We start from the raw sequence: 19630 nt of genomic DNA, 5'->3' as shown, positions 1-19630 counted from the left end.
ATGATTTTTTTAAATCATTTTTGTAAATTTTAAGTTAGCTAAAAGTCAGTTAACCTTTTTAATAACGATGCGTCAAATGCACCATTTATAAGTATTGAGGAGGCAAATTGTACCACAGGCAAGTTTAGAATATTAAACATCCCCAAATGAATAATTTAATCTTGATTTATTTGGTTCTAAAATGAGATGTGATAGATTTATAATTATTTAAATTTAAATTTATATTTTCAACTGGTTCTTAAAAAATTATTAAAAATTTATCTGTCATTAATTTTCTTTATTTTACCGTGATTCTCCCCTCTTTTACAAGGTATATACATAAAGTTCTTTTACAATATAATGACACAGTGTTACATAAAGTTTTTAACGTAACTTATTTTCAAGCATCCGTGAAATTATTGTTGATAATAATAATTTCACCAGTGTGAGTTTGGATTAATCTAAGCAAGTGGTGATAGTATCTCAAATTTTTCAAGATATTAGCCAATGGAATAAAAAAAAACATGATAAGATTTGTTTACAAATTTAATATAAAATATAAAAAGCTGATCAAAATAATATAAAGTATAAAAACCCATGCAAATATATTTTTTCTTTCTTTTTTTTTTTTAAGCCAAACATGCAAATGTATTCACTCATCCTACTTATACCAACCAATCTAATATATTTTAAAATTTATAGCAATTGCAGTTGCAGGAAATGACACTTTATTAATGTAACCAACTAATACATGAGCCCACTCTTATTAATTGATATTTGATAAGTACTTTCTGTTTCTTGGCGGCGAGCAGACCAAAGCAACCCAAGCACGTCAGAGGATTACTGTAATTTTTGGACCCAACGATTGTTTCTCCAGCTTTCAAAATGCTCGGAGCTGCTGCAACTTTCACTGCATTGGGGTTTCAACCACCATTCAACTTCACCAACGCCAATTCTGTTCCCAGAATTTGTTCCCTCAATAAACGTTCAAAATCAAGACTTCAATTGACCCATCCCCATCTGCATTTTACTTTCTACAAAAGTAGCAGACGACGAACCCATTTCCATGAAGTAGCTTCATCTTCATCTTCATCTTCATCTTCGGGTATTTGCATTTCGGCACTTAGCTTCTTTTGTTTTCACGTTCTGTTTCTTTTTCGTCTTCCAATTTGTGAATTATTACTTGGGTTCTTCTTCAATTGCTGATTTTCTTATCAAATCCCCTTGCTGTATTGAAATCGACAACAATGCAGAACTGGATGGAAAGTATTTTTTAAAAATGTCGAAGATTAGTGCTCCAATTATGAAGATTTTTATATTGCATGATAAAGAAAATTATTTTTTCCTTTGTTAAAATTTAGGTTCCATGGGTTATCTGACTCGAATCAGTTTAACAGAATAATATCTAGCTTTTCATTATTTTTATTGGCAATGTTTGAGTAAAAAACCTCAGGAAGATCTTTTAGTAGTAGTGCATTGAGGTTTCATACACTACAACGTAAAAATGAACTTTTTACTTTGTTGAATGTAGCTTCCATGAGTAATCTGGCTCAAGTTAGTTTCAAATAGTAGTCTCTTTGAGAAGCTGAAGATAAATTAAAAGAACGCAGTATAAATGATTTTATTCCCTTGGTGTCTTTGAGACAAAGTGACATTGGCTAGTATCATGTTGCTTGTAAAATGTTACAATTTCTATTGGAAATTTTTCTGTAAGGACCTTACATGAGACATTATTCAATGTAATTTCATATTTGTCAAGCGAAGTTGCTTTACTAGAGGCCAAGGATACTTATGTCTTTTGGTTCCTTTCATCTTCGGTGATCACTCAAATTTTTTGAGAATTTTTCTACAGTCTCATCTCACCATTTCCAGACTTCACTTTCCAATTTTCTTGGTGGAAGAATTTTATGCAGTACAAAGTAATTCAAAGATTAATTCACTAGTTCTGGATTACTATATTCTACTTTTGGTATGGGTGGAGGAAGGGTAGAGATTCAACTGTTACAGATTTTTCTTATTTTTTCCATGTGCCTCACCAACTCATTAAAAATTGACATCTTCTGTGCTTGTGATTGATTACTGCAGCCATAAATGCAGAACATGTAGAGGAACCAGCAACAAAAGTGAAATTTCAGACATATTTGAGTTTGCCAGGTTGCTCAAACTCATTAATGCTGTTTGGAACTGGTTAGTTGTCTGATAGCTTTTTAGACACATGTTGATTGCAATGAAGCATGTAGGTCATTTATTTGGACAGGCAATTGAACTTAGTGAGTTATGAGCTAGAAGTTTTTGAATTGCTGTTATACTTTATCTGCATTTTGTTGTCAACTATAACTCTTGTCTTCATGTAGTAAGCTTCACTGAAATAGTAAGCGTTCTTCCCCTACTATTATAAGTTGTGTTGGAAAATCATTATTTCAGGATACAGGGAGAAGATTTTTGCAATCGTTGGCGTCAAGGTGTATGCTGCTGGATTGTATCTAAATCAATCTATCACAAGTCATCTGAATGCTTGGCAAGGGAAGCCGGTAGATGTGATTCAAGGGAATTCTTCCTTGTTCCAAACCATTTTTCAATGTAGTGACTATATTAATTATCAAAGCTTTATTTCTCACAATGCTCTTATTTAATTACACCTAGAGAAAGATTAAAAGCTCATAAAGATCCATTTGTTTGATTGCAGCTCCCTTTGAGAAATCATTGCAAATTATTCTTGTCAGAGATGTTGATGGTAAAACTTTCTGGGATGCTTTAGATGATGCCATCTCTCCAAGAATTAAAGCACCCACGCCAGAAGATGATACTGCTCTGTCCACATTCCGTAGTGTCTTTCAAAATCGTCCTCTTAAGAAAGGAACTTCCATATTTTTGACTTGGTTGGACCTTTCTAAACTGCTTGTATGTATGGCTACAGTTTATTTTTATTTTATTTTTTGACTTTGTTGCAGAATTGTCACTGAGACTTTAAATCAACTTTGAAGTCTTTTTTTTTTTTAACTATATCAGTCTTCACTCCTGCATTTATGATAATAATTCAACTAGGTTTCGTGTGGTTTCAGGTTTTTGTCTCATCTCAAGGACTTCCTTCTACAGTGGATGCTACAATTGAATCTTTAAATGTTGCTTCTGCACTTTTTGATGTATTTTTTGGAGATAGTCCTGTCTCTCCCACCTTGAAAGCTTCGGTGGCCGATGGCTTCTCAAAAGTACTCAAGTAGAAGACAGTATATTGTATCCTCAGGCATTTTCATGTATCCGTTGTTTGTAGAGATGATGGCTTTATTGTTTAATGTACCCAGGTGTCGTATCTTTCCTCCATTTTGGTATTTCTATGAGCAGTTTGGAACTATCAAACAACCCTTGTTAGAGATGAATGATGGTATTGTTCATTACGTGATAATATATTGTTATCATATGCTCATCGAGTCCTACTTTTCATGCAAAGTTTGCCATTTTTTAACCTGTTGGCTGATGTTACATCACAAGCAGAGTGTCTTGTTTATTCACCTGATAATTTACCAGTATTATAGCACAAGCTTTGACAACAAAAACAAGAAATAATTAGTGTAATTTCTAAAATATACTTTTCCCCCAATCTTCTATTCCTTCTTAGTCGTGCATCCATGGGAGAATTTCATCCTTTGTTTGTAGTTCTTTTTACTGTTGATATAGCACATTGATGAAGTGTGGTCCATGTAACTCCGCCTAATGGGACAAAATTGCTTCTTGTTGTTCGCAGTCCTTTCAACTTGGTTTCATTGCGAATGCACATCGCTGTACCGTTTGATGTCCAAAGCTCCATATAATGACAAAAAAAATGAGCAAAATACGTTCAACTCCCTTTTCAAAACCTACTTACCGACTCCTCTAGTTTCACTTTATATGAGTACATAGAAGTTTCTAGAACCTAGACTCACTCCCTTTAGTTGTATAAATAATACACATGCCCCGTCGTTTCTAGTTTTCTTTAGCATTAGCTTGGCCTTGATGATTCGTGCTTCACGCCTTTTGGGAGCTTCCCCCCCGGGGGGGGGGGTAAATGCAGAGTATAAGCTCCGTTAACAATTATGTTATTAGAGGGTGTTTCTGCATGAACTAAATTTAGAGTGTGTCAGTTTTTGTTTTATGAACCACACAGACCTGCTGAACGTAATTTACTTGAAAATGTTACGATAGGGTAGTATACTGATTTAGTCTTTCAAGTGAACATCAGGAAGCTGGAGCAAGCTTGTCTGGCTTCATTTGCTCGAGTAAGCTGACAACTTCTGCCATTGTTGGCCTCTTCAATGGATCAGATTCAAGGCACATCATGGCAATCTTGAACACATTCTTAACTTCTTGCATTGGACAGGACCCTAGCCTATTGTCGAGAACTAGTTCCTCCTCCTTTTCTTGAACAACAGCCTTCACCTGCTCCGAAAAATAACAGCGGTTTATTTTACAGAAGTCAGTATTATTCAAAAGCTTTAAATACAATTTACGCAGTTTGGTCATTTTTGTAGAAGACTTAGTTCCCTGGTTGATGGTGTAGAAGTAATGGAAATGTTATGCCTTTCACAATAGAATACATTTTCTGTTTTTTTTTAATGCCAATGTGCATTTCTTATCAGTTTGATGATTTTAAAATCCACCTTTAATTTTTGCATAGAAAATTCAAATATAATGGTAAAATTTCTTGTGGTGTTCATTTCACGCTTATGTGTTGGCATTCTTACGGAGCTAGACATTATAGACTGTGATCATTTGAATAACCTAAAACGTCAGTAAGCTTATGAAATTGAAATTTGTCTGTTTAATATAAATCACAGTGAGGATTTTCGAACAGTTTGTGTCTTACCCATGTGACAAGCTTCGTTCCTTCTTCCATAAATGTTTCATCACTGGGTTTTCTCCCAGTTAAAAGCTCCAGCAGTACAACTCCGTAGCTGTAGACATCCCCTTTAAATGTTGCTCTCCCTGTGTCGAAATATTCTGGGGAAAAAAATCTTATCATTGTTTTTTGTACATATACATGGAGGATTGAGGGAAAAACTGATGATTAGCTGCGTTGTATCTATACCAGGAGCTAAGTATCCAAAAGTTCCAGCGACAACTGTGGAAACATGGGTTTTGTCTGGTTCCATCAACGTGGCTAATCCGAAATCAGAAACTCGAGCGTCCATGTTTTCGTCCAGCAATATATTGCTTGACTTGATATCTCTGTGGATGATATGAGGTATACAATCATGGTGAAGATAAGATATTCCTCTAGCAGCACCTATAGCTATTCTGTATCTAGATGACCAATTTAAAGTTTTCTTGTTCTCTGATCTTCCTGCATCATATTCCACTTTAGATCAGTTCATATGTAAATTCAAAAAATTCACTGTTTATTCTTGAAGGAATCTTGCAGGGTAAGTCTGATAAATCTCTTAGGAAAACCCTTGTTACCAACTTTCTCTATAGAAACTCTTTATATTGATGTAACTCAACCATGCCAGTTGAGCAAACCCTGTCATCTTCAAACTAAATACACATATTGGCAATCTGATTCCTATTGGGCTAAGAAGTAAGAAATACTAGTTTGGATTTAGAAAGAGATGGGAAGTAAAAAAATGAGTCAGTATAATTAGAAGATATGCATTACAATACACATCCACATTCTCTTACATCATTCTCTCTCTCTCTCTCTCTCTCTGAATGCATGATTGGAGAGGATCTAAAGGCAAGAAATACATACCATGGAGGAAGGTGTCCAAACTTCCATTAGGCATTAACTCATATATGAGGAGGTTGTAATGTAGAGCAGTATAATATCCATGAAGAGTTACAATATTGCGGTGTTTTATGTCTGCCATTGATTCCAGCTCTCTTTCAAACCCTTTATCTGCAGTTCCTCTGTTCAGTCTTTTCACTGCAAAAGCTTTTGAGTCATCTATGTTCAGTTTATAAACTGTCCCATAACCACCACATCCAATGACCTCCATATCATTCAGGTTCATCGTCTTCTTCAAGATCACATCAGATTTGAGGGATTGCAGAACCGAAGACCTAAATATTACCATCTTCCCACCTGTGCCATTCCATTACTGGATGTTAGCTAACAAACATAGACTTATTGACTGAGATACATGACAAGACACTATAAATCTCTTAGATGCCGTACTATTCGCGAACTATAGACAATACAATTCATTCTTTAGCTACATTCCATGTAACACACACAGTTTCTGTTATGGCTTAAGTGTGTGTATGCATGTCTTTTTCATAGCTCCTGATTTACCTGCATAGCCTTCTGCGTGAATCATGTGCTTTCTTTTCCATCTTTTGTAGAGGAGGACTGAGATAATGATCTTGGAAATGACAAAAGCGATGCAGGATACTGTGATGTAAAAGGCTAAAAGCAAAGACTTGCTCATTTGATGCTACTAACTGAGCTGGTGCTGAATTTTGAAGAACCTCAAGGCAGACTGAAATTATCGTAGTGTAAACCGTTCAGTTGATATAGATCTCAAGGAAAACAGAAAAATTCAAGATTCAAAAGAGAAACTCTCTTAAGATTCCTGTACATAAAGTGGGGATCTGGTATTTGTTAAAGAAGATGAAAGGCTTTTCAATGGTTCTAAGAGCTACTCTGCGAGATTTCTGGAATGGTTGAAGAAGCAAGAGGAAGTAGTAAAGTGTAGTTCACTTTCTGCTCTGCTCAATTGATCTGAATTTTCAACACAAGTGACAGCATTTGATTTAAAAAAATATGGGCATTGGTTAACGCGTTGAAAAGCGTGGGAAAGTTCATATTTTGTCGCAAGAAAAACCTGGCACATCCCTGGACGTGTGAAAACGAGGTTTATGACCAAAAGAGTAAAGCGCACATGACACTGCTAGGTGGACAAAATCAAGATATACAGGTAACTTCCACGTTTCATACAGGACAAGGTTTTTATGTCCACGTAAAAATGGATATAATTTACATTAATCATAAATATATACAAAAAAAAATATAATGAGTGACATAAATTCACTGATTCAAATAATATTACATGTGGCATAATAACTATATGAATTACATGTAATGATAATTTCATGACTTTTGAAGTATGATGGGACCTAACACATCATCATGGGTCATTGGGAAGTATCATTTTATATTTTACTTTTAAGATGATCCAAATTTATCACCTTCACATTAGGTGGAAGAAAAGAGTTGGCTTGGAAGAGAGAGAGAGAGACAATTAGTGTTTGTTTGAGTTTGCATGTTTTCTAAATTTTTAATGCATGTTTGTACTCTCTCCAAGGCAAATCCAAACGTACCCTTATTCTCCTCCATATATACATGTACTGACGTACACAGACAAAAAAAAAACAATAAAATAAATTTGTGCCAATGATGTTGAATACGAAGTGTTAAAAAAAACCAATAAAATAAATTTGTGATAGAAAAAAACAATGCTCTTAATTCTATCTATGTGCTCCTAGAAAGATTAAGAAGATCAATGTGAATGGATTTCAAGCTTATCACCAAGAAACAATTTGGATTGGGCGGTGAGCTACCGATTTTGAATTCATGACATGGAATGATTATATGTTGCGTCACCGCTTACTACGTGTCCCTTTTCCCCTAAATATGGAACCTGCCGATTCATGAGCCAACTGGACGGTCCTTCTTAAAATTAGTAAGAGGCAATTATTTCTAGGTCCCACGTAATTCCATTTTTTTTTTTTTTGCCAGTAGGTCTCACGTAATACCTTGCTCAAACCTTTTGACAACTTCAATATAGTAAGGTCCTGTTTGTTTAAAATTTAACAATAAACATTAGATAATTTAAAAATTTTATAAAAAGAGATTTATTTTATAAAATTTTATAAAAAAACATTATTTTATATTTAATTATAATAATAAAAATAGATTATTAATTAGTTATTTTTAAATTTTATCATATCTTCTTTGATTTTTGTTTTATAAAAATAATTTATTATTATATTATTTTAAAATTTTATAATATCTTTGCGTATTTTGACTCTTTAAAACATTCTCTCTTATCTATCATATCAGATTACTTTTAAAAGTTACTCAAAATATCTCCTTACAATAATTAGAAATCTATTATTTTTCATATTCTGATTATTTTTTTAAAGTTTAATTAAATATTATAAAAACTCATAAAATAATTTTTAAAAAAAATAAGTGCTTTTCTTTTATAAAATAAGCTGAAACAAATTTGCTTAGTAAATCGATTATTATATTAATTGTCAGTTTGTTATACTCAAGCTAACAATTGATTTTATGGTATTTTAAGGCGTTGTGTTAGACTCAAGAGTAATTTTTCTGCCCAAAAAAAAAAACAAAAGAAAACAACAGAAAGTAAAAATTGTGCATATACTTCTCACAAATGCGATTTCAATTGATAATGATTTGGTTCATATTTGTACAAGGATATGGCGTTAAGCTCCATTTGTTTCAGTTTAAAGGAAAAGGAACAAAATTTTCAGGTAATGAATCACTTTTCATGAAATTTTTGAATTCTTTAAAAATCACCCACGACCCGTTCATTTTAATTTTTTTTATAAAGAAAATGACTTTGAGAATTTTTAAAGGTTTGTACAGACTTTAACAATATTAAAATGTGAAAAAGAAATTAGAATATTTCTTATTATTTTATAAAGCTTTTTTTTGGAATAGTTTCTAAAATTGATCCCATGTGGTAGATAAAAAATAATATTCATAAAATAAAAAATATATGAAAATATCATGAAATCTGAAAATTACTTGAAAATAATTATTCTTATGACCTTAAAAAACACAAATAATTTATGGTTTTTAAAAAAATTTATTTTAGCATGCTAATCATATTAGTAGGTGATTTATAACAATATTTAGAGATTATCTACTTAAACGATTTTTGGCCATAAATGTTGGAGGAGGTCTTTTTTTTTTTTTGTGGGTTGAAAACCGGGCAAAGCCCAAAAACTGTATTATTCTACTAAAATTTGATCCGATGGTTTGTACCCCAATGGCGTCTCGATACAACTAATTTGCGAGCTCACTGAGAGGCTGAATAAGAATTCTGCACCTTTGGTGTTGCCTATTACCATAATTAGCAAGCCAATCAGAGCACACACATTACCCTCATGAAGAAGATGGTTAACTTGAACATGACAATCAATATAGATAAATTGAAAAAGCATGCTTGAGGTGCCAGTAATTAGACTCTGCTTGCTGAAGCATCTCTTGGAATCTCTGGACAAGAGTAATCGAGTCACTTTCAATGAAAAGCTATTTAACTTGCATCTCATGAGCCACTTTGATTTCATAAAAAGCACTCCAAAATTCAGCTTCTAGCTCCGAGTAACTCCCTAGACTACAACTAAAGCCTCCAAACCATACTCCATCTTCATTTTAGATTTTCCTCCACATTCTGCAGAATGCCCATTCATGCTCTCATGGATAGCCATGGCAATTGGCAAAGTTTAAAATGTTTGCCTTGAGTTCATGGGGTGGCACTATTTTATTTTATTTTATTTTATTTTATTTTAACTTTTGGTTATTCAAGATATCCTCGCAGCTGGTAGCGATAAGACTAATCTTCAAGAAATTTGAGTACCTGAAATGATGTTTAAACAACTCAAACCACTATCATCTATGCCACACCCACTTGGTGGCACTATTTTATTGTTAAATATCTTGTCATTTTTGTTTCTCCAAAAGGCTCCAAAAATAATATTCCAAGCAACAAGCCTGGCTTGTTTTTTGGGTTTGTGAGTTCCATTTAAACTAATCTTGTTTTGCCATTAGGAAGAACTGGGCATGATTTGTATTTGAGATAAAATACCTCCTGATACCTTGAGCTATACTGGAGTCCCTTAGAACATAAATGACATCCTCCATCACATTGCAGCACCTGTCACAATGCATTTGTGCCCCAAAAATTTAATCATACACATGTATCATTTTATTAAAAAATATTTTCAATCTGATGCTAAATTTGAGTACCTTATATCATAATTATATAATTATACTTCCTCCAATCCTTATTATACGGCACTTTTGTGAGAAGAGATTAATGGTACTTAATATAAGATATTTTATGGGATATTAATTGTATTTTTCAACTCTATTTAAACTTATTGATTATAAGAGAAATGTAATGGAAATTTAATTTTTTTCATTTAAATATGAGTAAAATTTTAAGTTTATTTTTCAGACAAAATTAATAACTAAATCATCCCTCATTGGTTCTAATGAGATAGTTAGATGTATTTGTAATAAAAATTGAAAGGAGCATGAATTACATGATTTAAGGGTGTGTGTGTTTTATTTCCTTTTTTCCCTGAGTGACTTTGTCTTTTTTTTTTTTCCTTACTTTTGATTTGCAAATGATTATATAAAAATACTCTTATTTATCCAACAACTTTAATTTATTCAACACATTAATTACGGGCAAGTTTGGGGATATGATATATATTTTAATGTTTTAATTGTATCTTTTCATATATATTTTTAAACCTTGAAGGCTTAGATATATGATTAGTCTTAAATACTTAATATATTTTTATCCAGTTTAATCAAAATAAGTAAATATTAATATATTAATAATAAAATTTTTTTGGAGTATAAATAATCTATAAAAAAATTCTCACATTTTGATTTAATTAAAAATAAGTATATTAAATATCTAAAGCTAAATATATAAATTTTTTATGAAATGGAGGGTTGTTATGAGATCCTCTATAGAAACTTTTGATATTTCTTAACCTAAGACTTTTTACAAAATTTGGTGAAGCATTTTTTTCCTTTTTCTATTTTTAAATATTTAAAAATAGATTCATTAATCAAAAGAGATTACAAACTAATACTAGACCGATTTGGAAAAGACCTTTCATAAAGTAAGATAATCAAAGTGATGTGATTAAGGTTGGTACAGAAATTAATCACTAATCACTTTATCTAAAGGTCGTGTTGTAAAATGATATCATAATTTTTTTAAAAAAATAAGATTCTTACTTTATCTACTTTTAATCACATTTTTAATATGAATAATTTAATTAATTTAAAATATCTATGATAATATTTGACTTTCAAACTGCGAACCATTAATCAATTAATACCCACATACATGAATCACACACTTCTATATGAACCTCATAGTTAATTCTAAATACATGAACCAAGCTCTTCATTAATTCACACATAACATAACACTAGCAACCCAGCATGATTTTAAAAGATACTTACCGTATTTAAATTTACTTTTTTCTAACTTGATAAAAAAAGATCATAAAAATACCCCAATTAAATCTAACGATACTCAAATCTAATTTAATAATATAGGATCTTAAATAATTATATTTAAAAAATCACTTGCAATAAATAATATGGCACTACACCTTGTAGTATATATAATATTCCCAAACCATATGTTTCTTTAATTCATCAACACTCATCACAAAGAGACCAAAAAGAGAGAGCTTTATAAGGGAACTTGTAACAGAGATTTGTTTTGAGCATAGAGTGATCATGTCTTTCAATAACAAAGTTTCTGTCATTGCCATGTATTTTGGGTTGCTAATGCTTCTTCTCACCGGTTTGTGCCACCAACATTATTCACTCATCTAGTATTTTATTATGCTACATCAGTCCCATGTTATAAGATATATTTAGCAGTGATTTAATGATTTATATTATTAAATATTTTTAAAAAAATTATGATTCATTAATGAAACTTATTCCAACATTATTTCCCATTATCATTTAAGAAAAATATATTTACAGATCCTTGCAGTTTTGTTCAATTTTGAATTAAGTATTTATAATTTTTAATCCTTAATTATTAAAATTCTTAAACTTTTCCTTTTGAAAACACAAAATAATAACTTTTATATTTTTATTAAATAATTATATAATTTTAGAATTAATTAGTTAATTTTTAGCACTCAAAATTTATATGATTAGATTGTCTTCTAAATATTTTATACATATATAATTTTCATAAAAAATTAATTAAAAAAGTAAATGGTGTATTAAATCATTTTTTATTTTGCCTAAAATTATTAAATTAAATTTTCTGTAAACTCTAAGAGTTTTTTTGATTTTATTCTTCAAGGGTTATTATATATAATAGATCAAACTATAAGGTTTTGATTAAAATAAATAAATTATAGGAACCTAATTTAAAATTGAGCAAAACTATTAGAGTCTGCAAATTAATCTTTCCTTTCATTAATTATCACTTTCCCTCCCTCCCTCCCTTATTATTAGATGGAGGATATTTATCAAAATTTACAATTTTTAAGAAATTATTTGACTTAATTGATATTCACATTTTTATCCAAAAAAAAAAAAGTTTTACAGAATGAGATGGAGGGAGTATTTTGTTACGTGTTGTTCCTTTTCATCAAATTAAATATAAAAAGAGAGAAGAAGCGAAGTAGAATTAATTATTTGCTTCACTTATTGACAAAGTTGTTCGTTTGTTTTGATCAGAAATGACGGTCGCTGCTTCATGGTTAGGAGGCAAGTATTTCTGCTAAGGGCAAATTTTTGTTAGTTATCAATGTCAATGTTATATATAATAATTTTTAAACAGGTTATTATACCATTTATATGTTAGAAACTTTGGGACTTTTTGATCTCCGTTTTTAAAATTGTTCTAATTTTTTTGTTTTTAAAAATAGAAAATTTTAGAATTGTTTTCATTTTTATTTTTAAATTACATTACATTTTATTATTATAAATTATCTTTAATTATAACTATCATCATTAATCATCAGCGATCATTAAAAATAATCATGCAAAAGATAACAATTGTAACATTCTAATTTAAATTTTAATAGTTAATTCGGGTTAATAGAAATTTTAAAAAATATTTAAAGGTAAGCAAATTAGTAGAAGATGATTATTAAATCTAACTTAGGATATAATTCTAAATTAAAATTTTTTTAAAAATTAATTAATTAATTAAAAAAAATTATTAAATTATTATTATTATTATAAAAAAAGAGAAAATGTATGAATAAAAAAAAAGGGGGAAGAAGAAGTGAACGTTCGGCGCTCTCCCGATGCAATGAGTATGTATATATAATAATAATAATAAAAAGAAAGAAGAGAGAGGAAAGAGAAAAATAATAAAAAAATTGTGAGACCCACATTCGTTTTTAAAAACCACCGTTCTCTTCTCATTTTTCCTTCATTTCCTTTCTCTTTCGTGTGCAGACAGAGAGAGCGTCTGTGAAAGCAAGTTCGCCGGTGCGGGAGATCTGAATTTTTAAGGTAAGAGTTTTTAATAGGATATTTAGGGTGTGATTTCAAGCTTTTTAAGACTAAGTAAGTTATCTAAATTTTATTCTTAGCCATCCTTCCTCTTTGGTTTTTGATTTTGTGGTGGTAGAAAATTTAGGATCTGGAAGAGCGATGAATTTATGTTGAATAAATATAGTTTTTGAAGTTGTTAGTAGTATAATAAATATTCTAGAGTATAAATTTGTTGATGATCTTTGAATTTATGGCTTAAGGATCAAATTTTAGACTATATTTTTATTAAATTTGAAAATATATGTTGAATTATTGAGGTTTAGATGATTATTTGGGATGAAAAATGAATTATTATGGCTATGGGATCATGATTCTAAGCTTGAGACTCAATTTTTAATTTTTAAATATTTTAGGTGCGAATTTATGAAATAAAAAGAAAATTTTGATAATAGAAATTAGTTTAGGAGTTAATTAGATTATTAGTGATTGATGAGTAAAAGATTATTAGTGTTTAGATGAGTAAAAGAGGAGTTAAAATTTTACTTAATAGTATTAACTCTAGATTTGTATTAAGATTGAGATTAGAAATTATGTTATATTTTTAATTCTATTATTAGAATTATTTTATTAGTTTCAATAATTGAAACTAATATTTATAAATAATATATTATTTGTAGATTGTGTTGTCGGTGAAGATTGTAGTGAGAGAGAAATTTATAAGAAATAATTTATTGAAAAAGCCACGAGGTAACCATGCTTTTAATTTGTGATTAGTGTTACTTCATGTTAATTGGGTGATTATTGAGAAAATTATAAATTTTGTAATATTGTATAATTGTGCAATATTATTATGAATTTGTTTGATTATTGTGGGAGATGTTGGGAGACTTGCTATTATTGTTGTATTTATGTACCATGTGGTACACCCCTATTGGAGCTCAATAGGTGGCTTGTAAGGGCTCGGGCTAATTTACCTTTGGCCGGGTAATTTAGCACCGAGTGAGGGCTACGGCTCGAGGTTAATAGAGGGATATAAGGATGGTTGTTTATGTGTATTGTAATATTTTTTATATTTATTAGAATCATATTATTTTTAATTCTCACTTAATAAGCACACACTTAACTGTTTGTATACACTATCATAAATTAGCTTTGGTTACTAGGACTTTTGAGTCTCATTATGTGGTTAATAATTTTCAGGAGAAGAGCCATGAGTAACACGTGGAGGAGTCCCAGAGGCTCAGTGGCATAGATCCACTGTCTCTTTTGGGTATTTGATTTATGATTTATAATATTTTATATTGCCAATATTAGGGCTTTTTGTTTATTGACAATTATATGAATATATAAATGTAATCATGCCTTTCAAACTATTTCTATTTTTGGTACACTTTGGATGACTATAATTTTAATATTTGGTTTACTTTGAATTGGTTAAAATGGCATGATTATGAGGCCAAATAACTGGCTTGTTTTGAAAATTGACTAAATTAGTTATTTTACTTGTTGGGAGTATAAGGATGAACAAATGTGATTTAGTTTATTTGTTGGGAGTATAAGGATGAACAAATGTGATTTAGCCTAATGACATGTGGGAAGTAAAAATTTAGCTGAAATGTTATATTGTGCGAGTTAAAACTAATTATAAAATATTTTTATATTAAAATTATTGATATAAAATATGTTGAGTTGCTGTAACCTAACTATGATTGAGTTAAATTATTTAAAAAAAATTGGTGTGTTACAACAATAAATTAGTGCTATTTTATTTTAATTAATATAATAAAAAATATCAGTCCAGCCGACTATTTTATGTATATATATGTAACCATTGAAACATTGAAGCTTCATTCAAACAAGCCCAAACTATTGAACCAAGAGAACCTTATTTAAAATGGATCAAGTCCTATTTTTGTGGAACTGATTGGCAAAGCCAAATCCAACTAATTCAACCTTTGAATGCCGTGAAGTAATGAGTGATGACCCACTCTACTCCTTTCAGTATCATATTTAAGAATACAAAACATTTTGATTTTTTTCAACATGTAATTAATAATATTTTTCAAAAAAGCCCTCAATTAAGAGGTGTAATTAATAATTTTTTTAATTAAAATATCTTATTAAATAAGAATAAGCATAAAAAGAGTGTTGAATTTTAAAAATAATTAATTAACTCATTAAGAATATAATTCAATTAAAGTATCATATAATAATGAACAGAATACATCTCAACTTTCATATTTATTTTGTCCCTAAGTATATGTCTTAGCATAGACTTCTATGTGTAATTAAAGTATATGTTCAAAAATATATGAAATAGAAGTTCTAAATTACATTTCCTATCCTTAGATATTCAATACATTGTAGCATTTAATTGAGGGTAGGAATGGAAAGAAAAAATAAATTATTACGCATCGCATAGATTTTAATTAATACTTGTTTAGAATGTGCATTTTGAAAAATTGGGACGTATAATAAGGGATGAAGGTAGTTATTTGATAGCCTAGCCACTGATCTCTTATCAATGTATAATTGACTCTTTATTAATGTAATATCCTTTTTACTTTATTTATACTGCAAAATTTTGTTGATACAAATAAATTGGTGTTCGTGCATGCAAGGTGAGATAACTTAGGTCACTTTTGAAAAGAAACAGAAAAAAAATGTAATACTCAATTCGTTTAAAAATATAAGGCATTTTAATTGAATTTTACTCTCTGATAAAGTAGATATCTACTTTTTAACTAATCCTATCTTTTTATATTTATTCCTATTAAACACCCTATAATAAATATAAAGTCATTATTAATAAGAGTACTTTTAAAAAAAAGGCAAGGATTATACCTCAAAAAATTAAAAATATTTTATATTTTTGAACATTCAACTTTTTAAAAAATACCTTATATTTTTAAACGGATAGAGTATTATTTGTATTATATATCATATGTTTATTATTACCTAATACCTATTTCAAAATATGATTTTCCGTTAATAAATTTTTTATTATTTATATCAAAACAAACCTAAGATCCCGTTTGGTTATTAAAAAAATAAATTAAAAAATTAATACAAATAATAAATTAAATCACCTTTTTCTCTCATGGTAAGTGTAATAAAATTTATTAACATATACTGTAAGTGTGAGAATCATCACACCCTCTAAAAATTTTATAAATCATGATTCATAATCCTTTCAATTAAATTATCACTTTTCCTTACAAATGTGGTTCATCATTTTTTTTAATCGTCTTATTTTTATTTTATTTTTAAATTCATTTCATTTTATTTTTGTTTTTTAAAGGTGGAAGGATTGGTGAAGTGACGATGGAAGCCAAAAATGAGGAATGCAGGACTGATTTTGTAAATGAAAATACAAGAGGCCCCACAGGAACATTGCCAAGTGGAACTCCAATATTCACAGTCACAATAACAAACAATTGCCCAACAAATTGCAGAATACTGGATCTGCATCTTAATTGTGAGTCTTTCACATCAGAAATCCCTATTCCTCCTAACATATTCAGAAGTGTGGGTACCAACGATTGCCTTGTCAATAATGGTCTTCCTATTGGGACTGGAAATGTTGTCACCTTTGAATATGCTCATCGTGAAATGTTCGATCTTCTTGTTTTATCCGTAGACTGTGCACCCTGATTCGCAATCTATTTATAAAATGTTTTAGATGATCGGAACTTTGTTAATGGTTTAAATAAATGAGAATTAAGAAATGATAAAATGTTGTCATATATTTATAGCTTGATTTAAGCATTTGGGTTCTAGAGTAAATTCCTCTTCTCACCGTCGAAATAGTATTAACATTTTTCCCAATATGACTATTATACTTTAAAAAAAAACCAACAAAATGATTTAATTATGAGATTGATCAAAGTTTGGTTAAGGGAGAGTAAGGATATCTTTGACATTTTACATGCGTTGGGGGACACCCAAGTTTCTCAAGATTTGTAAGTAGTTCAGCATATATCAATATACGTATGACTTATAAATAAGTTGGTTAAACTTGAGGTTTTTTTATAATTTCCCCATACACATATAAGCTCCCATGGAAAATATTTCAGATAAAATTGTTTTGGGATAGTATTTTTAGGTTTTGCTTTTTGAGGTTGAGTTTGCAATATTTTTTTTTTTTTAGGAATTACACTAATGGCCTTAAAAAGACAAATTATTTTACTTTGAGTCTGAAAAATTTTGATATTGTACTGGAGGTTCAAGGGTCCTTGTTACAATTTTTTTAAGATTAAAAATATAATTTTGCCCTTATATTTTGAAAACACAACTTGCACGATAATGTACAATATAATGTTCATTACACATAACACAATGTTTATATATTGTTAATTGAAAGTTCACGGGCGTCCAGTTTATCAGCAAACTTAATATAATATATAAGTTAGGCAAACAATGTACAACCATATTCACTATACACAGCATAATATTTATATATTCTCAACTGAAAGTTCATGCGCATCCAATTTATCAATAAATTTAATACAAAGTACAAGTTAGGCAAATAATGTATAACACAATATTCACTATGCACAACATAATGTTTATATATTTTCAAGTAAAAGTTCATGCTGTTAAGTTTATCAGTAAGCTAAGTTTAACCAAATATACGAGTTAGGCAAAGAATGTACAATACAATATTTACTATACACAATACAATCTTCATATATTTTCAACTGAAAGTTCATGCGTGTTCAGTTTATCAATAGATTAGGCTTAACAAAATATAAGTTAAGTAGATAATATACATTACAATATTGCTATGCACAACACAATGTTAATAAATTCTCAACTAAAAGTCCATGCATGTCCAATTTATCAGTTGACTAGACTTAACAAAAATTTTTTTAGATTTATTAAAACAGAAAGTCTGTACATAAAATGATAAAGTCCATTAATTAACAATACAATATTCATCTATTTCAAATGGTTTATATGATTAAGCTAAACATTTGAAAACATTTCTCAAATTTATGAACAACAAAAAGTCCGTATATCACATGAAAGTATTCATTTATTAACAACACAATGTTCATTTCTTTTACATGGTTCATGTTATTAAGTTGAACATTTGTAAAAGTTTTCCAGGTTTATGAACAACAGAAAGTCCGTATATAATATGACAAGATTCATTTATTAATAATATAATGTCCATTTATTTCACATGGCTTGTCTGGTTAAGTTAAAAATTTTCAAATAACATGACAAATTTCACATATTAACAACACAAAGTCTTTTTATATGGCACACATAAACATCTACATATATTAACAATATGTTTTGATTAAATTTTCACGAATAAATATATCATATTTGGATAATTTATAACTAAATTCACAACTGAATATCTAATATTAATAAAATAATGTTCATGTTTTCACAACACATAATCCAATATTTTGATTATCAAAAAATGAAAAGTTGAAGTTCCATGAAATGCCACTGCAAAATGAGATGTAAAAGCCGTCCTCTCTATGATCTAATTTATTGAGAACTGTAATTAACTAATTCACAACGAAACATCTACAAATAACATCGAAAGATTTATATATTTATAACACAATGTTTGTCTATATGATATACATAAATATCTACACAAGTTAATTATAAAGTTTGCACAATAATGTAAACTCTATAAATAACAACATAAATTTTATAAATAATATCTGCACTAGAACATATATATCTATTGTAGAAAAATTTGTATTAGAAGCAACAAAAGATTCATAAATAACTTGTTTTCATTAAATCAACAACTATGTCCTACTTGAAATCGACGAGATGAAATTTACAAGTAATCCATTTGAAATTTATAACAAAAGGTCCATAAATAACAACTAAAATTCATTTATTAATAATAGAATGTCCATTTAGATACATTGTCATTGGTCAATGAAATATTTTACAACAAAATAAAATGAAGGGAAAGAAGCATGGTGTAGGAAAGACTCAGACTTGCATAAAAATTGAGTCTAATTAAGAAAAGGGAAGCGAGGAGGGACAGGGGGAGAGAGTGGGGGGTCATGGTCCATCCTTAGGGCCTCCCAAAACAAGACCAAAAATGCTTGAAAATCCAAATTAAAGGGAAGAAGAAGCCAATCATCATAAAATTCGTTGGGTAGTTAATGCCTTTATTCCTGCTGCTCTTGTTTCTCTTAAAGACCAAATTGAACTTGACAGGATGATCTTTTTTGCATTTTCTCCCTTCTCCATTTCCATATGTTTATTTGGGTTTTCTAAAAGCTTTACATTTATGCTATCAAGCATCAATTTGAGAGAGTAATTGGGGTTTGTAGGAAGATGAGAGCCTGAGGAGGTGGGAAGGAGAAGTTATTGGGTTGCTTGGAGAGTGAATTAGATAGTTTGTTTGAGAATTTTGTTTATTCTTTATGCTCC

The 19630-nt window shown here is 29.6% G+C and overlaps 3 protein-coding genes across 4 annotated transcripts; 2 read left to right on the top strand and 1 right to left on the bottom strand.

The window, feature by feature from the left end:
• Window positions 1-758: 758 nt before the first annotated feature.
• On the top strand, window positions 759-3420 carry LOC129312866 (fatty-acid-binding protein 3, chloroplastic). The gene is made up of 5 exons (XM_054955632.1): window positions 759-1084; window positions 2065-2166; window positions 2404-2559; window positions 2666-2880; window positions 3042-3420. The coding sequence occupies exons 1-5, from the start codon at window positions 865-867 to the stop codon at window positions 3198-3200; spliced, it is 852 nt and encodes a 283-aa protein (XP_054811607.1). The 5' UTR covers window positions 759-864; the 3' UTR covers window positions 3201-3420.
• Window positions 3421-4031: 611 nt separating this feature from the next.
• Window positions 4032-6807, bottom strand: LOC129312865 (receptor-like serine/threonine-protein kinase At1g78530). 2 transcript variants are annotated; one of them, XM_054955631.1, is made up of 6 exons: window positions 6245-6807; window positions 5702-6034; window positions 5042-5296; window positions 4820-4953; window positions 4169-4392; window positions 4032-4077 (listed from the first exon to the last, which is right to left on the bottom strand). In XM_054955631.1, the coding sequence occupies exons 1-5, from the start codon at window positions 6378-6380 to the stop codon at window positions 4192-4194; spliced, it is 1059 nt and encodes a 352-aa protein (XP_054811606.1). In that variant the 5' UTR covers window positions 6381-6807; the 3' UTR covers window positions 4032-4077; window positions 4169-4191. The 2 variants fall into 2 exon arrangements, with proteins under 2 accessions (XP_054811606.1, XP_054811605.1); XM_054955630.1 differs by having other exon boundaries at window positions 4032-4392; window positions 6245-6805.
• A 9727-nt stretch (window positions 6808-16534) lies between these two features.
• Window positions 16535-16864, top strand: LOC129313864 (TPD1 protein homolog 1-like). Its single transcript, XM_054957262.1, has one exon. It carries the CDS (start codon window positions 16535-16537, stop codon window positions 16862-16864), a length of 330 nt encoding a protein of 109 aa, XP_054813237.1.
• Window positions 16865-19630: the final 2766 nt, after the last annotated feature.

Source organism: Prosopis cineraria, unplaced genomic scaffold (genome assembly GCF_029017545.1).
Source record: "Prosopis cineraria cultivar Desert tree isolate PC_DT_omini unplaced genomic scaffold, ASM2901754v1 PC6, whole genome shotgun sequence".
NCBI classification, from domain to species: domain Eukaryota; kingdom Viridiplantae; phylum Streptophyta; class Magnoliopsida; order Fabales; family Fabaceae; genus Prosopis; species Prosopis cineraria.
Note: the sequence above shows the minus strand (reverse complement) of the source record. Positions and strands in the feature narration are given on the sequence as shown.